Source organism: Petaurus breviceps, unplaced genomic scaffold (genome assembly GCF_028583685.1).
Source record: "Petaurus breviceps papuanus isolate PSGF00001 unplaced genomic scaffold, PetGlider_PUasm1.0 81, whole genome shotgun sequence".
NCBI classification, from domain to species: Eukaryota; Metazoa; Chordata; class Mammalia; order Diprotodontia; family Petauridae; genus Petaurus; species Petaurus breviceps.
This window is the reverse complement of record NW_027186546.1, coordinates 7,073,514-7,094,823: the sequence shown is the minus strand read 5'-3', so window position 1 is coordinate 7,094,823 and position 21,310 is coordinate 7,073,514. Positions and strand designations below refer to the sequence as shown.

Genomic DNA, 21,310 nt, shown 5'->3' with positions numbered 1-21,310 from the left:
TAATTATGGATGATAAAAAAATGACAGATTTTTTTTATACCAATATAGAACAGGCCAGCAGACCTGAGATCAAACTGGTTGTTTGATCTCAAAAAAGAAAAACCCCAATAGTCAAGTCAACATATCAAAAATATGGTCAACTCCACTAGACCTGTAGACTGGTCTTAATGATGCTGAAACTTTGGTGTTTATACTGTTTTATGCCCAGGGGAAAAAACAAACAAAAGGAGTTGGCACCCTTTGCCACCAATCCAAGGTGATCAAGGGAAATTATGAATAAGGTATGTAAGAGGAAAGGTAGGGATTTATTCCATTAGTGATAACTGGTTTGCACCTATGGATTGATTAGTTGTTTCTGTCTTTATGACATCATTACCCATCCCCACCCCCAACCCTCTCCCTCCAAGGAAGGTACCTAGTCTGATCAAAGTACCACAGATAAGGTAAATTTGTGGTGCTTCTGGGAAATCCAGACAGAAATGTCTAGAAGACAATTAAGTTGCAGAGGTGGAATTCTGGGCAGAATCTGGAACTGGGAGTCATCCACACCGAAATGATCATTAAACTCCAGAAAACAAGGGAGATCACCAAAGAAGAGAATAAAGAGAGACAAAGGCAAAAATCAGGCCTAGGTTACAGATTTAGGAAATCCCCATGATTAGAGTCAGAAGAAGATGGTGAACCATAGGAGACTAAGACTCCTTTTATCTGGTCAAACAAGTAACAAGCAGACTAGGCTGTCTTGGAAACTGAGAGAAGAGAAAATTATCTAAGGAGAATGGGGGAAGATTGTTAGCAGTCTTGAAAGCTGAAGATATATCAAAGGGGATGAAAAATTTTAAAAGGTCATCAGATATAGAAAATGAGATTATTAATGACCTGATTAAGCAGTTTGAGCAACCTAGTAGGATTAGAGAACAGACTGCATAGAAATAAGAGATAAAGGAATAATGTCAATTCCTTGGGATGGGGGACTATTTTCATTTTTTACTTTGTACCTTTAGGCCTTTATTGGCCTATCACAGTGCTTGGCACCTTGTAAACATATACGTGATAATGCTGCTGAATTAAATTAAGTTGGGTGGGTAATGAAGGAATAGACACAGACTGTAGTTGACTAAAATACTATGGCAACAGAAGAGAGGAGACGTGGAATAATAACTTGAAACAATGGCAAACTCAAGGGAGGTTTTGTTAAAATTAGAGGAGACTGGAGTCTGTAAGTAGCAGGAATGAACTAACAGATAGAGGTGGACAGTGAAAAGGATAGAGAATAATCAGTCAAATTCATAGAGGAGAAGGGAAGGACAGGATAAGGAATACAAGTACAGGGGCTAACACTGACAAAGAGCAAAGTTTCTTTCTCCTCTGAGACTAGAGCAAAGAAGGAAAAGATGGGGAAAGATGTAGAGAGGTTTAGAAATAAGGAAGAGAAGTGATGAGGAGCCTTACAGTGATTATTGGCCTTGATATTTTCAGTAAAGTAGGAAGTGGGATCCTCTGCTGAGACAAAAGCAATTAGAGGTGGTCCTGGGGACTTGAGAAAAGGAAAATGTATGGAATAGCTCATCTTAGGTGTCACTGTGATAATCAGTCAGACCTTGACAATGACAAATAAATGAAGCAAAAGTTCTTCGGATACAGATTATGAAACTGTTCTTATGGGATAGTTTTATAGCTTCACCAACTTTAAAAAAAAAAACCCACTGAAACAGTATTTGTCAAAATCGTGTATCTTTTCTATGAAAAATGAAAACCTTCAGAACAGATTTCTAATGAGGGTTAGCAAAAGAGGATTATATATAATGTTGCAGTTGAAAAGCATTGTAGAAGACTGAAGACCAGAAAAGGAAAATCACTTTTCTAAGATAAACAGGGTCAGTTAGAGAAATAAGTGAACTAGAACATAGATGATCCTAACTCCCAGTCCATCATATCATACTATAATTATTGTATTCAGGTTTGGCGGTTACATAAAATCTTCATGTTTCGATTGATGGGAATGTGTGTGTGCATACGTATCCACACACACACACACACACACACACACACACACACATATATATATACACACACACACATCTATATTTTAAAAACTCAATTTTCTTTGGGGTAATATCTTTAAAAATGCATGAGTGCATCATACAGTATGTTTTTGAAGCTTTAGTAGCTGCTAAAAGCTAATTAAGTTGTCAGGCAAATAATTTAGTGTAGATACTGTAATTGAGGTTGTTGAGAAGAATGACTTGTTAAGAAATTACTGTTTCCTAAGTACATTCTGACTCATCTGCTCTGTTTTGTTTGTTTTTAGGAGCAGACTAAGCAAGGTCCTAGCTTCCCTTAACTACTCTTAATTCTTTAAGCACAAAATAAAATTTAAGTAGTGCCAAGGTAGCAAGAGATAGGGAGTTTTCACAGAATATAAAATTGATGACCATAGATTTTTGAGATAAAAGAGACTTTATAGATCTTCTCTAATTCTCGGCTAAATCGTAGCCTCTGTTTACAACATTCCCAATAAGTGGTCCATGACAACCTCATGTGATGGGGGGAGCATTATCACAAAGCAATCCTTTCCACTCTGAAGTATTTCTAATGGTTAGGAAGTTTTTCCATAAATTGAGCTAAGCTTCTTAAAATAATCTCAACATAAGTTGAACTGAACTTCATTAGAACTTCTACCCATTTGTTTTAGTTCTATACTCTGGGCCAGGCAGAATATTTCTGATCCTGTTCCCCGCAAAGGTTTTTCAACTGTTTGAAAACTTCTGTCTTATCACCCTCTAAACATAACCAGTTCTTTCACTGGATCCTCCTATGAAATACTTAAATATTTTGTTCATATTCCTCTGGATATGGTCCAACTTGTCAAAATATTTTTCTAAAAAGAGACACAACAGAATAAGAAGCAGATCTCCAAATGTCATCTAGCCAAGGCAATAGGTGCTGTACTTCTAATGTACTTCTTTTTTTTTTTTTAAGCAATCAGGGTTAAGTAACTTGCTCAAGGTTACACGGCCAGTTATTTCTGGGTGTGGTGCTGAGTGTCTGAGCCCGGGATTCGATCTCCAGGTCGTCCCAACACTGGAGCCGGTGCTCTTACTCGCTGTGCTACCTGGCCGCCCCTCTAATGTACTTCTAAAGTAGATCCCATATCTCCACAAAAGTCCTAATTAAGTGACTCATCATGGTATGGTTACCTAGAGTCCTCCAAGGCTATGCTAAGAGAGTATGAGTGCTAGTGGGTTCTAAACTTTAAATACAATCCCAGGGATGTTCGTGGCTGCCTTCTAAAAATCAGCCTAAGTACAAGTAGCCTGCTATCAGTAGGATGGCCTCTAGGTGATTAATTCTTCGGCAGTGGCAACCCATACAAAGGAAGATATCTGGTGGCCTCAGCTCTGTGGGACTTCATTCTGTCTCTTCAGTAACAGTGGCAGAATGAATGAAACGGGAGTAGAAGGTACTAACAATCACACTGTTTTTTAGGGGGTTTATTAACATTAATAACTTTTGGTGCTCTAAATGTGAGACCTTTGTCCAGAGTGCAGGGAATCAAAATATTACTAGAAGACCCAAGTCATAACAATCAGCATTTCTAATATAAATGAGAATACAGGACAAAAGGAAATTACAACTAAATGACAGGATGGTTCACAGATTCTTACTGAAGAGACAAAGGAGTTAGTTTTTATCAGATATTCAAAGATAACTAGAAACAGGTCATCCTGCCTTACAAATGGTGAACACCAGCTAAAATAGCTCTATGGAGATAATTGCGACTTATATGTAAACATCTGTTGCAGAAAATAAGGAGAGGTAAATAGATTATATATAATATACATACACATGTGTGTATATATACATTTTTACAGACTCTTTTCAATAAGGAAACTCCCAAACATATGTCAAAACATACAAGAGTCCTTGAAAGAAACAATAACAAAACTCTTAGTTTAATAACTCTCTGATTATTCATATCCAATGAGGCATAAAATAGTTTAAACTTGTTCACCAAAGATGGTCGCCACTAACCAAGAAAAATGTCCATCACAGAGACCAAAAAAAAGAGGAGTTCTCTACAGAGCATGAGGTCTTCCAGATTCCCCTATTTGTGGGCAATAGTCTAATGATTCCATCAAGCCTTTACTTTTATTGTATTCAAAATCACTCAAAAGAATTAAGCTCAAGTAAGAGCACCTACCCCAGTGTTGGGATGACCTGGGGATCAAATCCCGGGCTCAGATACTTAGCACCACACCCAGAAATAACTGGCCGTGTAACCTTGAGCAAGTTACTTAACCCCAACTGCTTAAAAAAAATTTAAAAATAAAAAGAATTAAGCTTAACTACACATAGATAAAAACCAAATATCTGGTGAATGCTTGTTGTCCAAACTATGGTGTGCAGTTGGGCCCACATCCCATAAAATTTGTCCATTGCTACACATTCCTTGGACAGATACAACAACATGGACAGTGAACTAGGCCTGGAATTGAATGGAAGGAGCTGAAGTGTCTAGATTATATTTTTACAACACTTTGAATTACCCCAAGACTCTTCTTGAAACAAAAATTCATCTCCCTCATGTTCTTCCAGTGAAGCTATCATACCACCATCTCAGAACAGAACTGTGGGTTGCCCAAAGACCAATAAAGAGATACATGATAGTTGTAAATGGATTGTCGCACATTAACCAGTGAAGGAAAAGATGGTGAACTGGTCACATAGCAAAGGTGAAGAATAACTGAAAGTCTGTGCTCCACTGATAAACACGTTACTGTCAGGAGGCATTTCAGGAAGTGCCTCCATACATTGGATGGAGATACAGAAAGACATGGATAAGAGTTGATACAGGATGAAGACATTTGGATTGATTACAAGTTGTACCATTGAAGTGAGTACCTATGTTGCTGAAATTCTAGATCCATCAAAACAGTGTAACCCACTTCAGGGTGTCAGAGAGGACCACCTTGGGATTTTCAGCTACACATTATACTCCTTATTCATATTGAGTTCTATTCCAAGAGCATCTTGACCACCACCCTTGCTACCAAACTGAAACAGCTCTCAGAGCACACCACTGTCATTCTTGTTCTAGATCTGGCCTTATGATCTGTCCTCATTTTCGTGGACCTCTGTAGTTTTTGACACTGATAAACACTCCCTTTTACAAGGAACACTTTACTCCCTTGACTCTATGACGGACTTCAGTCCCACTTCTCTCTATCTCCTTTGCTGACTCCTCTCTTTTACTTATTAACGTTGGTGTTACATAACGTTATGTTCTTTGGGTATATACACATGCTATGTATATATGTGTGTGTATATATATATATATATATATCAGGGGTACCAAAATAAGTGGGGATATCATCTACATAAAGATGATAGGAAAAGTCATATTTACATAATGAAGTAATGTAATGTAAATATAATGTAAATCATATTTACATGCACACACAATACATATTTACATAATTTGTTTGTATATGTATGTATGTGTGTGTATATAAATTGGCAATCAGATCTGTATTAACATTGTTATTAATAAATTCATTCCACCCCAGTTTTCCACTTGGATTACATTTCAAATATTCCATCCTCATGATCTACGTTATTTCTAAGAGGACTCGAGTTCTGTGCTCTTGTTTTGGACACTCAATGGTGGGCCTGCAAACTCAGATTTTCAAACAAGTTCTTAGAAAATGTGAATGAATTTAGATGCAAATCAACTCTTAATTAAATAGCTGTTAAGTTACCATCCTTCCATGGGAGAAATTCAGATATCAGATTTTGTAATCCAAAAATAATTTCCATATTCTCATATTTAGACAAACTCTGAATTCCAGTTCATACATATGGCTATTTTTTCCACTTTTTTTTAAGCACACAAAATTTTAATGGAAATTTTTTCCCCACATCAAATCAGCATTTTGACATTCTAACTTCCTAAACTTTCTTCTGCTTTCCAGTTGCTAAGGAAAAAAACCTTCCCAAACCATGACACATCAGCTGGCATGAACACATTTAAACATTAGATACCCAAGACCACAAAACATCCACCAGAATCATTCAGAGGAAGGATACCAGATCCCTCAAGCAGTGTTCCCAATGCTTCTTGTCCAAACAGAAGGATTCCTGTTATTTTTCTAAATCCATTTCAGGATTTCAAAGTCTGTAAAATTAAGTTTAAAAACCACCACGAGTCTCCCTGAATCTAGGCCCAAAAAAGACAATTAAAATTGATATAGGAGCTAAGTGGAGAGAAGACTCTTCACACTTGGTATATTTCACTCAGGTCTATGAGTTAAGCACTACTGAGTCCAGATAAGGAAAGTGAGGACCAGTAGACCAGGTGACCCACCTCTGTTCATGTGGTTGATAAGACAAATTCAAGTCCTGAACAAATCTCCCCTGAGTTCAAGTCTAGTGCTTCCATTCTTATTTTCATTTCAAATTCTGCTGGTATTATTTTCTCACAGAACATCAAGGCAGATACAATGGGACTCTAGGATTACATGGTTAACAAATGAGAATTGCTAAATTCTCAAGGCTGAAACTTATCTTTCAAGCTGAAGTTGAGATTTAGAACTTCTAGACCTAAGGTTCTGCTATTTTTCTTTTAGGTTAGTGATTTTTTAAAGGCTTTTTGCATACTACTGAGATTTTAAATTCTCCCAGGCCACTGGTTAACAGAAATTACTATATTTTTAGATCTTAAGACTGTTTCATTTATTTTTAAATTTGTATCGGGGGGGCACGCAGACCCCATGCTGATTAGTGTCAGATTTGTCATTCAGGACTGCTTACTTTCCGATTTCAAAGTTAAAGCCTAAGCCTGCTGAATGTTAGCATTCAAAATTGTCTCTGTTCACACTTGCAAATGCAGCATCAGTGCCCTGACATAAAGAGAAAGCTGAGTCAAACCTAACTAACACATTGCCAGGACTGTTCAGAGGGATGTATGAACACATGCTTATTTTACAGATATTCCCAAAGTCTCATGAATTCTGAGTTCTTGGCAGATTATAGCCGACAACTTGCATTCTCACAGGTCTATTTTGAAGACAGTAGTGTAAAATTACAGCATTGAAATAAAATGTGCATTATTCCGACACCACAATTTTTAGCTACAAAATTATCAGACAGATTATCATTCATTAAAATGAGAAGTTGCTTGATCAGATAGTTGTTCACACCAAGGGCTTAAATTTAATACTCCTACTAGTAAACTAATTATAAACTATCAGAATCCAATGGGAGCAGCAGGCATCATGGCGAGCTGGCCTAAGAACTAAGATGGCTTGGTTTAAAGTCTTACCTCTGACACACACTGGGGCTCTGAGAAAATCACAGCTTCTCAGCACTCCAGGCAACTTCTGTGACAATAATTTGCAGGGAAGATGCTGACCTGCATTGGTTGAGGAATTTTTCTCGCCCATAAGTTCCATATAGAAATGAAATAATAGATCGAATCCTTCCTCCCATCTCTATCCCAGAGCTGCTCTGAAATAATATAGAACAATAAAAAACAAAAAAAGAGAGATTCTCTGAGCCTCTTAGCCTATAGAAAGGTGAATGTCCTTAAAGCATGAGTGAGTGTCTATTGTAAAGGAGATAAGTAGGGTCAGTACATGATTTGATATAACATCTGCAGCCCACAATATTTCCACTTCCATAATAGGGGGCATTCATTGTGGTAGTGGGAAAGGAGCAAAGAAAAAAAGTGATGCTAGCTTACTCAAGCATTCTGGCTACAAGTGTACAAATGCTTTAAAATTTCAGTTCCTACTAAACAATCCATAGAGAAATGTATCCAAAGGAACTTAACCATGATGTTGGATATATGTCAAATATTCATATTAAAGTCCATTTTTTCCATCATAAGTTTCATCAGCCCATCAAAAGACATTTAAACAAAGAATCATTCCTGATGCTTTGATTCCCTGGGTATAATGAAGTTTTTATTTTATTTTATTAATTTAGTTGTTCATTCAGTGTAATAAATTTTGAAAGCAAAAGATGCAGTCTTTTTTCTCATTTTCTCCCATTTCCCTCTGTTGCTTAGCCAGACTAAGAGGAGCAAAAGTAGACAAAATAATACAGATAAATATGCCCAAATCAGATAGGTTAGAAGTTTCTTACTGAAAAAGAACTGCTATTTTTTTCTTATCCTTGATTCTGATTTTATTTAGGGGCTATTTCCCCCTCTCACTGATATGTGTGTTTTCCAGAAAAAAACTTCTAACCAATACACATACAACCAAACACATCTATTTTGGCACTCATACAAAGAGGGAAAAGAATACTTTTAAACACTCACAAGTCTACTGTCTTGGTTCCATGCCAAGTCTTATAACTTTTCTCTGCTCTTTCCTAAAGATAAGTTGGGGATAGTTAAGGGAGGGCTATTATTACTTAATTTTTCTTTTACATTCCCAATTACCTTTTCAAGCCCTAATATTAAAATGAAGTTTGTGGTATTCTATCATTGAAATGGTTCTAAAAGCTAACTACACCTCATTTATAACAGACTCAGAGTTAGGAGTCTGTTTTTTTTTTCCTCTGCAGTTCCTGTGTTAGGCACTTGGAACGTTTTTCTTCAGGTTTAGTAAGAGTTGTTCCTAAGTACTTAGGAAAGATGGAGATATTTCTACAATTCAATAATGTTGTCAGAGGCAATTTGGATGAATATTAAGCTACATGCTTACAGGAAATAGAGGTATCCTATGCTGTCTCTGGTATTTCTTACGCTGAACTATTTTATCTTTTTTTTTTTTTTGGTTCTACCTGTTGCTATGGGATTTCTAGCACTAGGCACCTTCTTGCAGTTCCTACCTTAGTGTTTCCCTATACTAGATTTAGCTTACAGAATTCCTTTGCCCTCTTGGTTGACTGGTTGACAATAGCTTACTACTATTCTTGTTAGGACCTCAGGATCTATTGGGAAACACTCAGGTTTTTTAATCCTCTGATAAGGTATAGCCCAAAAGATCTCTGGATTCATTAGTAGTAATTAAACCCAATTGAGTTGATCATGGGAATTGTGATAATTCACATTCCAAAAGTTCCCCCGATTTATGGTTTAATCACAGGGATAATGGATTTTCTCTAAATTGGGTCTCCCAGAGCTAAACCTACTCTATAACTATAGAGGAATATGAATCTTAAAGTCAAATTCCAGCTTTCTAGATAGAGTGTTCACTGGCTACTACATCTCTTCTTACTCTAGGAGCGATTATGGGATTTCTACACTAGTTACTTTTGATACCTTCAAATTACTGAATGATCTCCCAGAAGTTCATAAATATCCATACCCTGAGTGCTTTTGTGTATAACAGAAAGTAGCAAGCTTTAGGTGGTTACCTATTTAAAGGCAGTCAAGACCCAAGAGGGGAATTCCAACTATTGATGTCAGGTTTGTTTTTTAATCTGAGTGATAGGTTACCATGAAATAATCCTGCCCAATGTGCCAAATGTTATGGGTTCAATTGACTTATTGAGTAAGACTAGAGACATGATAAACCTCTCTTCTCCTTCCTTACCATTTAGTGCTCCTTAAATGAGTAGTTAAATCTGATAAGTCTGCCATAATGCTAGAGAAATTAAAGGGCAGCTGATGCATAAAATATCTGTCCTAGTAAAGTTTATGAACGGATATAGGAACAGCTGGCTAGCACTCAGATAAAGAATTTAAAACAAAGGACCCAGGTGCTAAAATTTTCTTCCAGGTACTTCTAGGGGAGAGAATGTGTTCTTATGTAGGCTATAAATAAAGTCAGAGGACCCAGGTACAAGTCTCAGCTCTACCACTTACTACCTATGTAACCTTGGGCAAATCACATCCTACCTTCAGATTCTTCATCTATAAAATGGAGGCGTTTGACAAGATGAACTCTGAGGTCCCTTCCAACTGTAAGTCTACCAACTATAAACGAACTATAAACAAACCAACCACCCGTGCCACAAAAGTTCCAGCATTCCCATATCAGTCTGGGAAACACAGCAGCACAAAAGGGGCATCTTACTTTCCTGGAGATGTAAAGAAAAAGAGACTGTGTTCCCATCTCCAAGATGTATTGGTGATGTCATCAGTTTCACCAGTTCTGGGCCTTTGAATTTTCCAACATTTTAATTGTGAGGATATTCATTGTTATCTGTTGCCTCCATTCCCAAATGGGCAGCTAGATGGTATGGTGGATAGAACACTGGGCCTGGAGTCAGAGAGACCTGAATTCAAATCCAACATCAGACACTTACTAGTTCTATGATGCTGAACAAGTCATTTAATGGCTGTTTGCCTTAGTTTCTTCAACCGGAAAGTGGGGATAATAATAACACTCACCTCCCAGAGTTCTTGTGAGAATCAAAATAATAATTGTAAAGCATTTAGCACAGTACCTGGCACGTAGTCCTGTATAATTGTTAGCTATAGAATTGTCATAATTATTAGTATTATTATTATTTTGCTTTGAAACCATAGGATCCTAAGTTTAGAGCTGGAGGCCCTTAGAGCTCATTCAGTCCAGTGCCCTAATTTTTACAGAAAAGGAACTAAGATCCAAAGTAGCGGTAAATGGTAGATATGAACTTAGATCCTCTCATTCTAGATCCAGTATTCCTTCCACAGTACCACTGGTTGAAGGGGCAAATACATGGAAGAAAAAAGAAGGTGCCAAGGGAATCTGGCACATTCCATAGTCTTTGGTGGAGTCTCTATGGCATTTCTGTCTTTATATTCCCAGATATAAAGGGTTCACCCTCTACACACATACCTCTTATCTCTAAAGCTGCAATCCAGTGGAAGTTTGACCAAGCAACCTAATGGCCAAGTTTTACAAGGTTATCAAAAAGCCAAAAACCAAGGAACCAATAAGTTAATCTATTGCTTTAATATGTGACACCCAAACCAGATTTCAAACTTCAAACATTCTTTATGGATTAAGTAAATGTTTACTCAGGCATTTTGTTCAATACTGCATATACTGGGCTATCTTATACCTTTGAGACAAATCATTAGGCAAATGGCAGTTGGGTAGGGACTCTGCAGCCTCAAGGCCACATGTGGCCCTCTAGGATAAGTTTGGCCCTTTGACTGACTTGAGGACCTAAAGGGCCCCATGTGGCCTTGAGGCCATAAGTTCCCCACCCCAGCAAGAATATGCTTCTATTATACATATATAGACAAATGCACAAATGTTTATATATGTATATACATAGAGAGATAGAAATATCTGTATGTATGTCTACAACTAAGTTTATTTTCCCTAAAACCTCATACCCCTTAACTGACCTTTTTCCCCCCCAGTGGTACCTCCATTCACTCAAGTCTCCCATGCTTGAAACATTGGTGTTACATAATTCTTTTCACTCAGTTAAATACATTCATTAACAATCTGCTATATGCAGAGCTTTTAACTCTAGGTGTTAGAGACAAAATAAACATGCAATGTAATCTATATCCCTCTAGTCTGCCAGTCTCCTAGAAACGTATAATATTTGTGGGGAAGTAGAACATGTATCCACGAAAAAGACATGATCATCAGCAAAGCCCAACCACATTAAGTAACACAGTATCATCTGCATTTCTCATATTCCATTTGCATTGTAGTTATTTGTGTCAGGCCTATCTCCTCCATTAGGTTGAAACATCCATGAAGACTGGACCTGGTCTTTGTGACTTTGTGTCCCTCAGCACTTAGCATGGCATTCTGCCCATAGGAAGTCCTTAATAAGTGTCTTTTGCCATGAAATGAAAGCAACATAGATAAGGAAGTGGAAAAGAACATGATTTTAATTGAGTGTCTAAGTACTCCATAAGTAAGGGGGAAAAAAGTCAAGAAGTAATCAGAATGGGACTGATTAAATGAAAGAAAACTTTCTGGCATAAGTTAGTTTTTGGTAGAGGGAAGATAATCCAGATGGAAGAGATTCGGTTCAGTGCAACAAGAACTTATTAATTATATATTAAATGCAAAGGTACTGTGTTTCATGCTGAGAATATATAAAATAACCCTTGCCCTCAAGGAGCTTACATTCTCCTGGAGGGAGGGGGAATGATATGTTCAAAATTAGCAAAGTAATATAAAATCACCTCCCTCCCAGGACTGTGATGGTCAAGTGAGATACTATTAGTAGGGCTTTGGAAAAGGGCTATATAAATACTAGCTATTCTTACTGTATTATCTTGACTTACCTGCCGCTGGAATTTAGTGACTCCGGAAGAGAGAGTGAGGCCAATGATTTTGCACAACTCTGCCTCATTTAAATCCAATTCGTGGGCAAATCAAGACATCACCCATCACATTATGATGTCATTGGCCCTCTTAGGAAAAACAAGCACAACCAACTTGTTTCAAAGTAATTTTAGGAAGAGAGAGAAGACATTAGGAAAGACTTTGTGTCCACGGTGGTGCCTGAGCTGCATTTAAATCAGTGGTGTCAAGTCCAAATAGAACTAGGGGCCACTAAACCTGACGTAAGGATCCCTGGGCTGCATAGTGACCTAGAAAAACATATTAACAGTATCTGTCTTCTACTAGATTTTTATTTCTCTCATCAGATGTTTCCCAATTACATTTTAATCTGGGTCTAAACACACTCAGAAGTGTGGTCTGTGGGCTCTGTGCTTGACAACACCATCTTAAATGGAGACAGGGATTCTAGGAGGGGAAGATTAGGAAGGAGTATATTCCAGGAGTAGGGTGGTGGAGGCAAGAGATAGAATGTTATGTAGGGGAAAAACCAACCAGGACAGCTCAGCTTAAACAGAAAGTATGACAAAGGGTGTAATAAGAAATGACTAGAAAGCTAAATGGAGTCAAATGGTGAAGGGTCTTAAATGCCAAGCTCAGGATTTTTTTTTATTTTACCCGGCAAATTGTAGGGAGCCATTGATGATTTAGGAGTAGACATAGCATGGACACATCTATATCTTTGGAATAGAAATTTGTTAGCCTCATAGAGGATAAATTGGACAGAAAACAAAGCAGGTTATGCATGAGCATTTTATATATATTAATTATTAATTAATTATATATTATATTAATACTTTTGATTCATTGTCATTCTCTCATGTCTAACCTTCATTTTTTTCCCCAGACACACCTAGTATTTAAAAACTAGACTGATTTTTCACAAAGTGACTGATAGATCTTCTTAGATTAAGGCACAGAGCACATCTATTTTTAGAACCAGTAAACCTGTTGTCATGATATTGTATCTCCTGGCAGTCTTGGCAGAAAGGGAGTGACAAGGGGTCAGCTCAGTGTTTGTGGCTTATGTGATGATTAATAATAGCGGGGGTTGGGGACGAAGGCTCAGGAATACTCTCCTGCCACAGAGTCCTGAGTACCTAGGTACAATTCTTCTCTAGACATCTGAAACATCAGGATCATAAGTAAATAGATCAAAAGTGTCTTTAAGCACTTTCAGGTGTATTAGAAACATTCATATGAAAGAAACCCAGATGAAGACCATATACAGGCTGTTATCCATAGCAGGGAAGATCCATTAGCAAATTTTTATGAATTACTATTCTCCTCAGGACTCCTTTTTTGAAAGAAAACTATTCCTTAATTAAGATCTTATAGCTTTATAAGAGTCAATTTGAAAAAATATTTCCTAGATTTCTTCCTCTATCTTCAATGTTTCAGAGATCTGTGATTAGTCAGTATGGGTACTGTGATCCCCAGGAGACAGCCTCTGAGAATTTCTGTGGCCAAAAATAATTCATCACCCTCAATCCCATCTGGTAATGAGCCTTTCTGACCTGACCTGACCTCAGACAACAAGCATAGTCAGGCCATAGTTTCACTTGGTAGGAGCTGGTGGAGTTTGCTCTTTGCTGGCTTCCTTCCAGCACCCAGATCACCCCTCTGCTAGATAGAGAAGATGCTAGAGGACGAACAGGGCTGAAATTATCATTTGCTGTTGGAAATGTAAATATATTCCCATTTGCTAACAAGCAATAAAAATTAATGAAAGATGATTGAGGAGAGTGCAAAAGCTGGCATGAAGCTTAACATCAAAAAAAAAAAAACCCTAAAATCTTGGCAACTGATCCCATCATTTCCTGGTAAATAGAGAGAAAAGAAATGGAAATAAGTGTCAGATTTTATATTCTTGGACTCAAAGGTCATTGCAGGCAGAAACTACAGCTGTGAAATTAAAAGACACGTGCTCCTTGAAAGGAAAGCTATAGCAAATATGGACAGCATACTAAAAAGCAGAAACATCATCTTAACAGCAAAGGTCCATATAGTCAAAGCTGTGTTTTTTCTAGTACAGTATATGTCTTTGAGAGTTAGACTTATAAGCAAAGTTAGATGCCACAGAATTGACACTTTCAAATTGTGGTGCTGGAGAAAACTTTTTTAAAGTCCCTCAGACAGGGGCGGCCAGGTGGCGCAGTGAGGAAGAGCGTTGGGAGACCCAGGATTGGTTCCGGCCTCAGATATATGGCACCCACACAAAAAATAACTGGCCGTGTAACCTTGAGCAAGTTACTTAACCCCATTTGCTTTACAAAAAAAAAGTCCCTTAGACAGCAAGGAGGTCAAATCAGGCAATACTTAAAGAAATTAATTCAATTTAATGAAAACTGAAATACTTAAGGTGAAGCTTAAATACTTTGGCAACATAATGAGAAGACAAGAAAAGGCAATGATGTCGGGAAAGATTGAAGGCAAAAGTAAAAGGGGACAGCAGAGGATGAGATGGATAGAGAGTGTCATGGAAACAATGAACATAAACCTGGACAGACTGCAAGAGATAGTAGAGGCTAGAAGGGCCTGGTGTGGGATGGGATCACAAAGAATCAGACACAACTGAACAACTAAACAAAAGATTTCAGTTTAAATTGGCAAATGATTTAACATAACCTAATTGGTGAATCAAGCAATAGACCTAGGGCCTGAAGACATGGGCTCCTACTACCTCAGATGTTTGCTAGTTGTGTGACTAAGGGCAAACCACTTAATTTCTCTGAGTCTCAGTTTCCTCATTTGTAAAAATGTAGATAATAATACTTATTGAGTGCCCCAGAAGTCTTAGTACTTAGCTCATCGCTATTAAAGCTTAAAACTGTACTAAGATTTCTGGGGCCACTCTGTGTAAAGTACCCCATAAGCCTTAAAATGCTGCATAAATGCCAACTATTATTTTTATTAATTTCCCAAGTGACCTGTTAAAATGTTCATCCTGGTCATAAGTCATGATACAAGTAGATTATATACGTGCTGATATAAAAAGCTTGTGAGGGCATTCCCTTTCACATAAAGGTTTCTAATTTCAACGACATTTCAGTTGGGCCTGTTTCTCATCTTGGTGATCTGCATCACACCATCCATAATCTCTCTTCTAACCATGTCCTATCATAACAAAAACTATAAATCCTTAAAGGAGTTCAGCAGCTGACAGATATTCTAGGTGCCAAGTATTCCTAAATCAACACTGGTTTGGTGCATACACCATGGTTAATAGAGACATGTATGCATCTTCCACTAAACAGAAACATGCATGAACAACCTGTAGAGAAATACAAACATATAAACACATGCCCTTCTCCACATGCATGATCTTTCCCTTATAAAAAGGGGCGGGCCTAAAAGAATGGAATCTTGAGTTTGCAGAGTACCAGTCTCCTGGGAATATCAAGACTATTCTCATTTATCTTTCCTGTTGACTAACAAAAGAGCTGAGATTTCTGGATTAGAGGTCCAGAAATCAGCTTTTATTTCTGATTCTCACTGAGCTGTTCTGTGACCATCAACAAATGATCTCACTGCTCTCTGCCCCAGTTTCTAGGTTAATAGAGAAGATGAATATAAATGAGAATATTCATTGTCTTCCAAAGATTATCAGATACATGAGAATGGCCTCAAGGTCTGCAAAGCACTTTATAGACATGGTTTCACCTAATCCTAACACCCATGTAAGGGAAGCACTCATTTTATAGATGAGGGAAGTGAGGCTCCTTGTAAGTGTTGTTGTTCAGTAGTTTGTCATGTCTGACTCGATGACCCCATTTGGCAAAGATACTGGAATAGCTTGCCATTTCCTTCTCCAGCTCATTTTACAGAGTGCAGAACTGAGGCAAAAAGGGTTAAGTGACTTGCCCAGGGTCACACAGCTAGGAAGTATCCGAGGCCGGATCTGAACTCAAGAAGATGATTCTCCCTGACTCCATTCCCAGCACTCTATCTACCACGACACCTAGCTTGGACTTCTAAGTGAGGATTGTTTAATTCATTGCATTTGTATTCCTGGTGCCTGGCACCATACCCGACACATAAGAGATGCTTAATAAATATGTGTTGGTTGACTGACAATAGGTAGGTACCAGAGGCAGGATTTGAAATCAGGTCTTTCTGATTCCAAGTATGGCAACCTCCACACAACACCATGCTATGCTGACTTGGATGCAAGAAGTGGCATGACCGTATGTCATACAAGTCAGAAATGGAAGTGAGCTAATCCTGTTACAGGAGGGGAGAATGAGTGATGTGGCAAGCTCCCCTCTGCACATCTACAGAGAATTTATAGATCATTAGATCCTAGATTTAAAGTCAGAAGATCATCTAGCCTAACAACCTTATTGTACACGGGCAAAAACTGAAGGCTAGAGAGGCTGAGTTACTTGGGCAGGGTCACACAGCTGGTAAGTGTCTGCAGTAAGAGTCAAACCCAGATCTTCCTCTGATTCCAAGTTCAGTGCTCTATCTATTCTACCAGACGACTGCAATCTGGACTCCTGGAGGGGAAACCCACAGGACCCAAATCATAACTCCATTGTATTAGGGTCCCAGCATTCCTTCTTGCCACAATACCTTGCTTAGAGAGGTTCTCAAAAAATATGAACTGATGACTATATGAACGTGACTTTTTTTCAGAGCACTACTGAAAAGAAAGCCTAGACCCATTACATTTGTATTAAGTAAACAATCATTTTTTTGCTTTCTTTTTATTTGGGGGGGGGGGTGTTTTTCTTTTAAATATGAAGAGAGTGGATCGGAACATATGTAAGTGGTTTGTACCTGGCATATGAAATGACATAGTTAAAACCACATCCTCTTCATTCTACTTCTGCTCCTTTCTCAGACCTTTCTGCCCCTGACTAGAAAAGGTCCCCAGTTTAAGGTCCTTAACCACATTTTGTTAGTCTTACATCATAGTACCTAAGATTATAGGTTTAGAGCTGGCAGGAGCCTTAGAAACCATTGAGTCCAACAGATAAGGAAACTGAGGCACAGAGAAGTTAAGTAATTTGTTCAGGGCCATTCAGCTAAGTGTTGGAATTCCAGTCTGCCTGACACAAAGTAAATGCATAATAAATGCTTGTTGACTGACTCTCAGTCTAGAGCCCTATCCACCATACTGTGCTACAGAGAAAGTAACAGCACTCAACCATTTCAGAAAGGTCAGGGTAAGAAGCGACTTGTGATGAGATGTGATTAAAATCATGTGGAAGCGCCCCATTTCCCCAAACTAATCACCCTCAAGAGGCTTTCCATGATGCCTGAAATGATGACATCCAAGGGTTTAGAGCTGTCAAGGAATTTAAAGATGATTTAGTCCTACCCTCTCATTTAACAAATGAAAAAAATAAGGTCTAGAGAAGGTAAGTGGCTCAGCCAAGATTATACCGACAGAGTAACAAAGCCAGAGTTTGAACTCGCTTTTGAATTTAAATCCATCTCTCTTTCCACTATACTAAGTGGCCACCACCTCCGTGAAACCTTCTCTGGGTCCCTAAATCAGAAGTGATCCTCTGTCTTAAAGTATCTCCTGCCAATTTGTTTGAACCTCTCCTAATCATATATGTGTATGTGTGTATATGTATATGTGTATGTGCATATGTGTATATGTGTGTATGCATATATAAATACATAGGTGTATACATATGTGTGTATATTACTATCATATATTATGTAACAATAAACGGAATATACTGTAGAATATATATTCTAATTAGTAATTAGGAGAAATCCAAACAAAATGGCAGGAGGAATTCTAAGAGAGAGGATCATTTATGACTATATGTAGGGAACTACTGCTACTCAGTATTTATAACTTGTAATAAAATCATTTTTGTTATTAAGTCATTTTTCAGTCATGTCCAATTATCTGTGACCCCATTTGGAGTTTTTAGGCAGAAATACTTGAGAAGTTTGGCATTTTCTTCTCCAGTCCATTTTACAGATTTGGAACTGAGGCAAGCAGAGTTAAGTGACTTGCCCAGGGTCACACAGCTAGTAAGTGTCTGAGGTCAGATTTGAACTCATGAAGATAAGTCTTCCTAGCTCTAAGCCCAGTGCTCTATCTACTGTACAACCTAGCTGCCCAAGTAAAATCACTACTTTAAGTTTATGTTTTCTTGTATGTAAATGTGTTACCTGGAAAGGTAAAAGATTAATCCATTAGTTAATATCCACTAACACATTGACATAGATTAGCTTATTCCTAGAAATGCACAAAACCCAAAAGGGATAGAACATAGTACAAGTACATTTTGATGAGGAAGGTAAGTAAGGGAAAATTCCAAAGCATAGAGTTCCCTAGATAAAGTCTAGATTAGGAGCGGGGAACCTGCAGCCTCAAGGCCATATGTGGCCCTCTAGGTCCTCAAATGTGGCCCCTTGACTGAATCCAAACTTCACAGAATGAATCCCCTTGATAAAAGGATTTGTTCTGTACAGCTTGGACTCAGTCAAAAGGCCACACCCAAGGACCTAGAAGGCCACATGTGACCTTGAGGCTGCAGGTTCCCCACCTCAGTCTAGAAGAAAGTGGCACTGGACTTCAAGGGATGGAATGCATTGATTCATTTATTCATCATGTATATATGAAGCACTTAGAGGCTTTACACACTTATAAAAAGATAACCAAGTTAGAATTCCTGCCTTAAAAGAGCCCATTATAGGCATTTCAAGGAGATGAGATATAGATAATTATAATGTAAAATAGAACATGATAACTTTACTATATATTTAAAAGAAACAGCAAGTTATACATAATAGATTTGAAATTTCATGTTCAATCATCTTTTTTCCATTCTGTGCTATAGAAATGCTTGTTTTATTTCTCAAGTGAAGAATAAAATTTTAAAATATATAAAACAGAACTAAGTCTATAAGAAAAATACAGTATACTATTAATCAAGATGCTTTCAGTTGGAGGAATCAGGAAAGCTTCATAGAACATTGGTTTGAAAACTTCAAAAAGCTCATGGCACAAGGATGGTGAAGCATAGGAAAAATTTCTAATGAGGAAACAGTGCCATCTTCTTCAGAACATTACCTCAAGTCTGAGTTCTCCTCACCTCTCACCTGAATTATTGCAATAGTCTCCTCCCTGGATTCCTTGCCTCCACTCCCTCCCCTCTTCAATCTGTCATGCAAACAACAGCCATATTTAGAGTCCTGAAGTACGAATCTGCCTGTGTCATTCCCCTGCTCAGAATGATTAATTGGCTCACCATTTACCCTAGGAGAAAAAAACAAACTCCTCTCTTTGGCACTTCACAGTATGGCCCCAACCTATCTTTTCAGGCTGATTTCCCATTATTACTTCTTACACATATTTTAACCAAACTTGTCTACTTGTTGTTCACCATGTACTGTATCCTGTCTCCCCCTTCTACCTTTGCACAGGCTATATCCCCTACTTGCCATGTGCTCTCTCTTTAACAGTGCCTCATAGAGTTCCTAGCCTCTTTCAAGGCTCAACTCAAGAGTTATTTCCTCCATGAGGTCTTTCCTGATCTCCACCTATCCCTCCCCATAGCTGGTCCCTCTCTCCTGAAATTACTTTGTTTTTATTTTGCATGTATTTTGTACTGGTTTACCTATATATATAACCCGTAATGTCAGCTGTTTGTCTTTTTATCCTCAGCCCCTGCACATAGTAGGCCCTTAACTAATGTTTGTTGTATCAGTCAGCCTGGTCCCATTTTTCAGTTGTTAATCCTATTCTGGGACTAGCTGAACTACCCTGTTCAGCTACACAGGTTGCTTTCCCTTTTATTTTCCAGGGACCTGAAACTGGACAACATTCTGTTAGACAAGGATGGACACATCAAAATAGCAGATTTTGGCATGTGTAAGGAGAACATGTTTGGAGACATGAGGACAAGCACCTTCTGTGGAACCCCTGACTACATTGCTCCAGAGGTAAACAGCTCAACAGAGGCTGAGCATCTCCTTCCCAGAACACCTGTCCATTGGCTCCAACACAGCCAGTTCTATCCTCTTAATATTGAAGGTGGGAGGATTTGGGTTGTTTGGGCTTGGGGCATATGAACTGTATCTTCTCATAAAACTTTGATATCAGTGCTCCCTAGAAACCATTTCATTGAAGCTTATTCCATATCTTAATAAAACTATTTCTCAGAGAGTTGTTAGGAATCCAGCTTTATCCTTCAATACTCATTCCCAGAATATGGCAGCCATTAGTAAGTGAAGTGAATCAGAAAGGGAAACTGACAAGAAACCAAAGGGAAAGCGGCTAAGTCTAGCTCCAGGCATACACTTCAAGTGATCAGAAACCTGATGTATTTTTACAGTGTGCCCTTTAAAAATATTTCAGTAATTTAAATACTACAAATATTTCTTAGGTGTTCGCTGTGTGCAAAGCACTGTGTGAGGTACTGGAAGAGATGAAAAGTTTTGTTAAGAGAATCCCTTCAAACATGAAATGAATCGGTCAACAAATATTTATTAACAGTCTTGTAATGGGAGGGGGGATGGGAGCACATACAGTGATAATTATAATGCAGTACTTCAATGGATTTGTGATTTCCTCCTTCCAGTGGAACAGAATGTGATATATCCATGCTTTCTCAGCCTATTCAACTTGTCTTCCCATAGGAGATGCACCCAATATATTGAAAGTCTTACTCTGTGTCTCACATTGAATGGTTGTCAGTGAAATATGTGGCCTGGCTATCAGTTATCTTTCAATCTTGCCCCATGACTGGTCCATCTCCTTTTTCAGTCATACAGCTCTCTCATGATATTCTTTATGCCATTTATTCCATATTATCTTCATTGGTAATATGTTGTTACTTATTCATGGACACCATGTGTATCTCCATTGCCTTTTGGGTGACCCACAACTATAAATCTCTTAGAGACTGACACTTCCTGACTTTCAGCAATGCAAGCATCACCTGAAGAATAAAGTTGCTTAAAAGATAGAAGGACACATTAAGGTCGCTGAAAGCACTGCTGGATGGATGGATGGATGGATGGATGGGAGGGAGGAAGGAAGGAAGGAAGGAAGGAAGGAAGGAAGGAAGGAAGGAAGG

At 38.2% G+C, this 21,310-nt stretch overlaps 1 protein-coding gene across 1 annotated transcript in view; it reads left to right on the top strand.

The window, feature by feature from the left end:
• The window catches only part of LOC138176134 (protein kinase C theta type), a 132,747-nt gene that overhangs the window by 79,546 nt on the left and 31,891 nt on the right, over window positions 1-21,310 (top strand). The window contains exon 14 of the mRNA XM_069106902.1: window positions 20,036-20,174. Coding sequence (XP_068963003.1) covers window positions 20,036-20,174 — 139 coding nt within the window. The remainder of the gene's footprint in view (window positions 1-20,035; window positions 20,175-21,310) is intronic.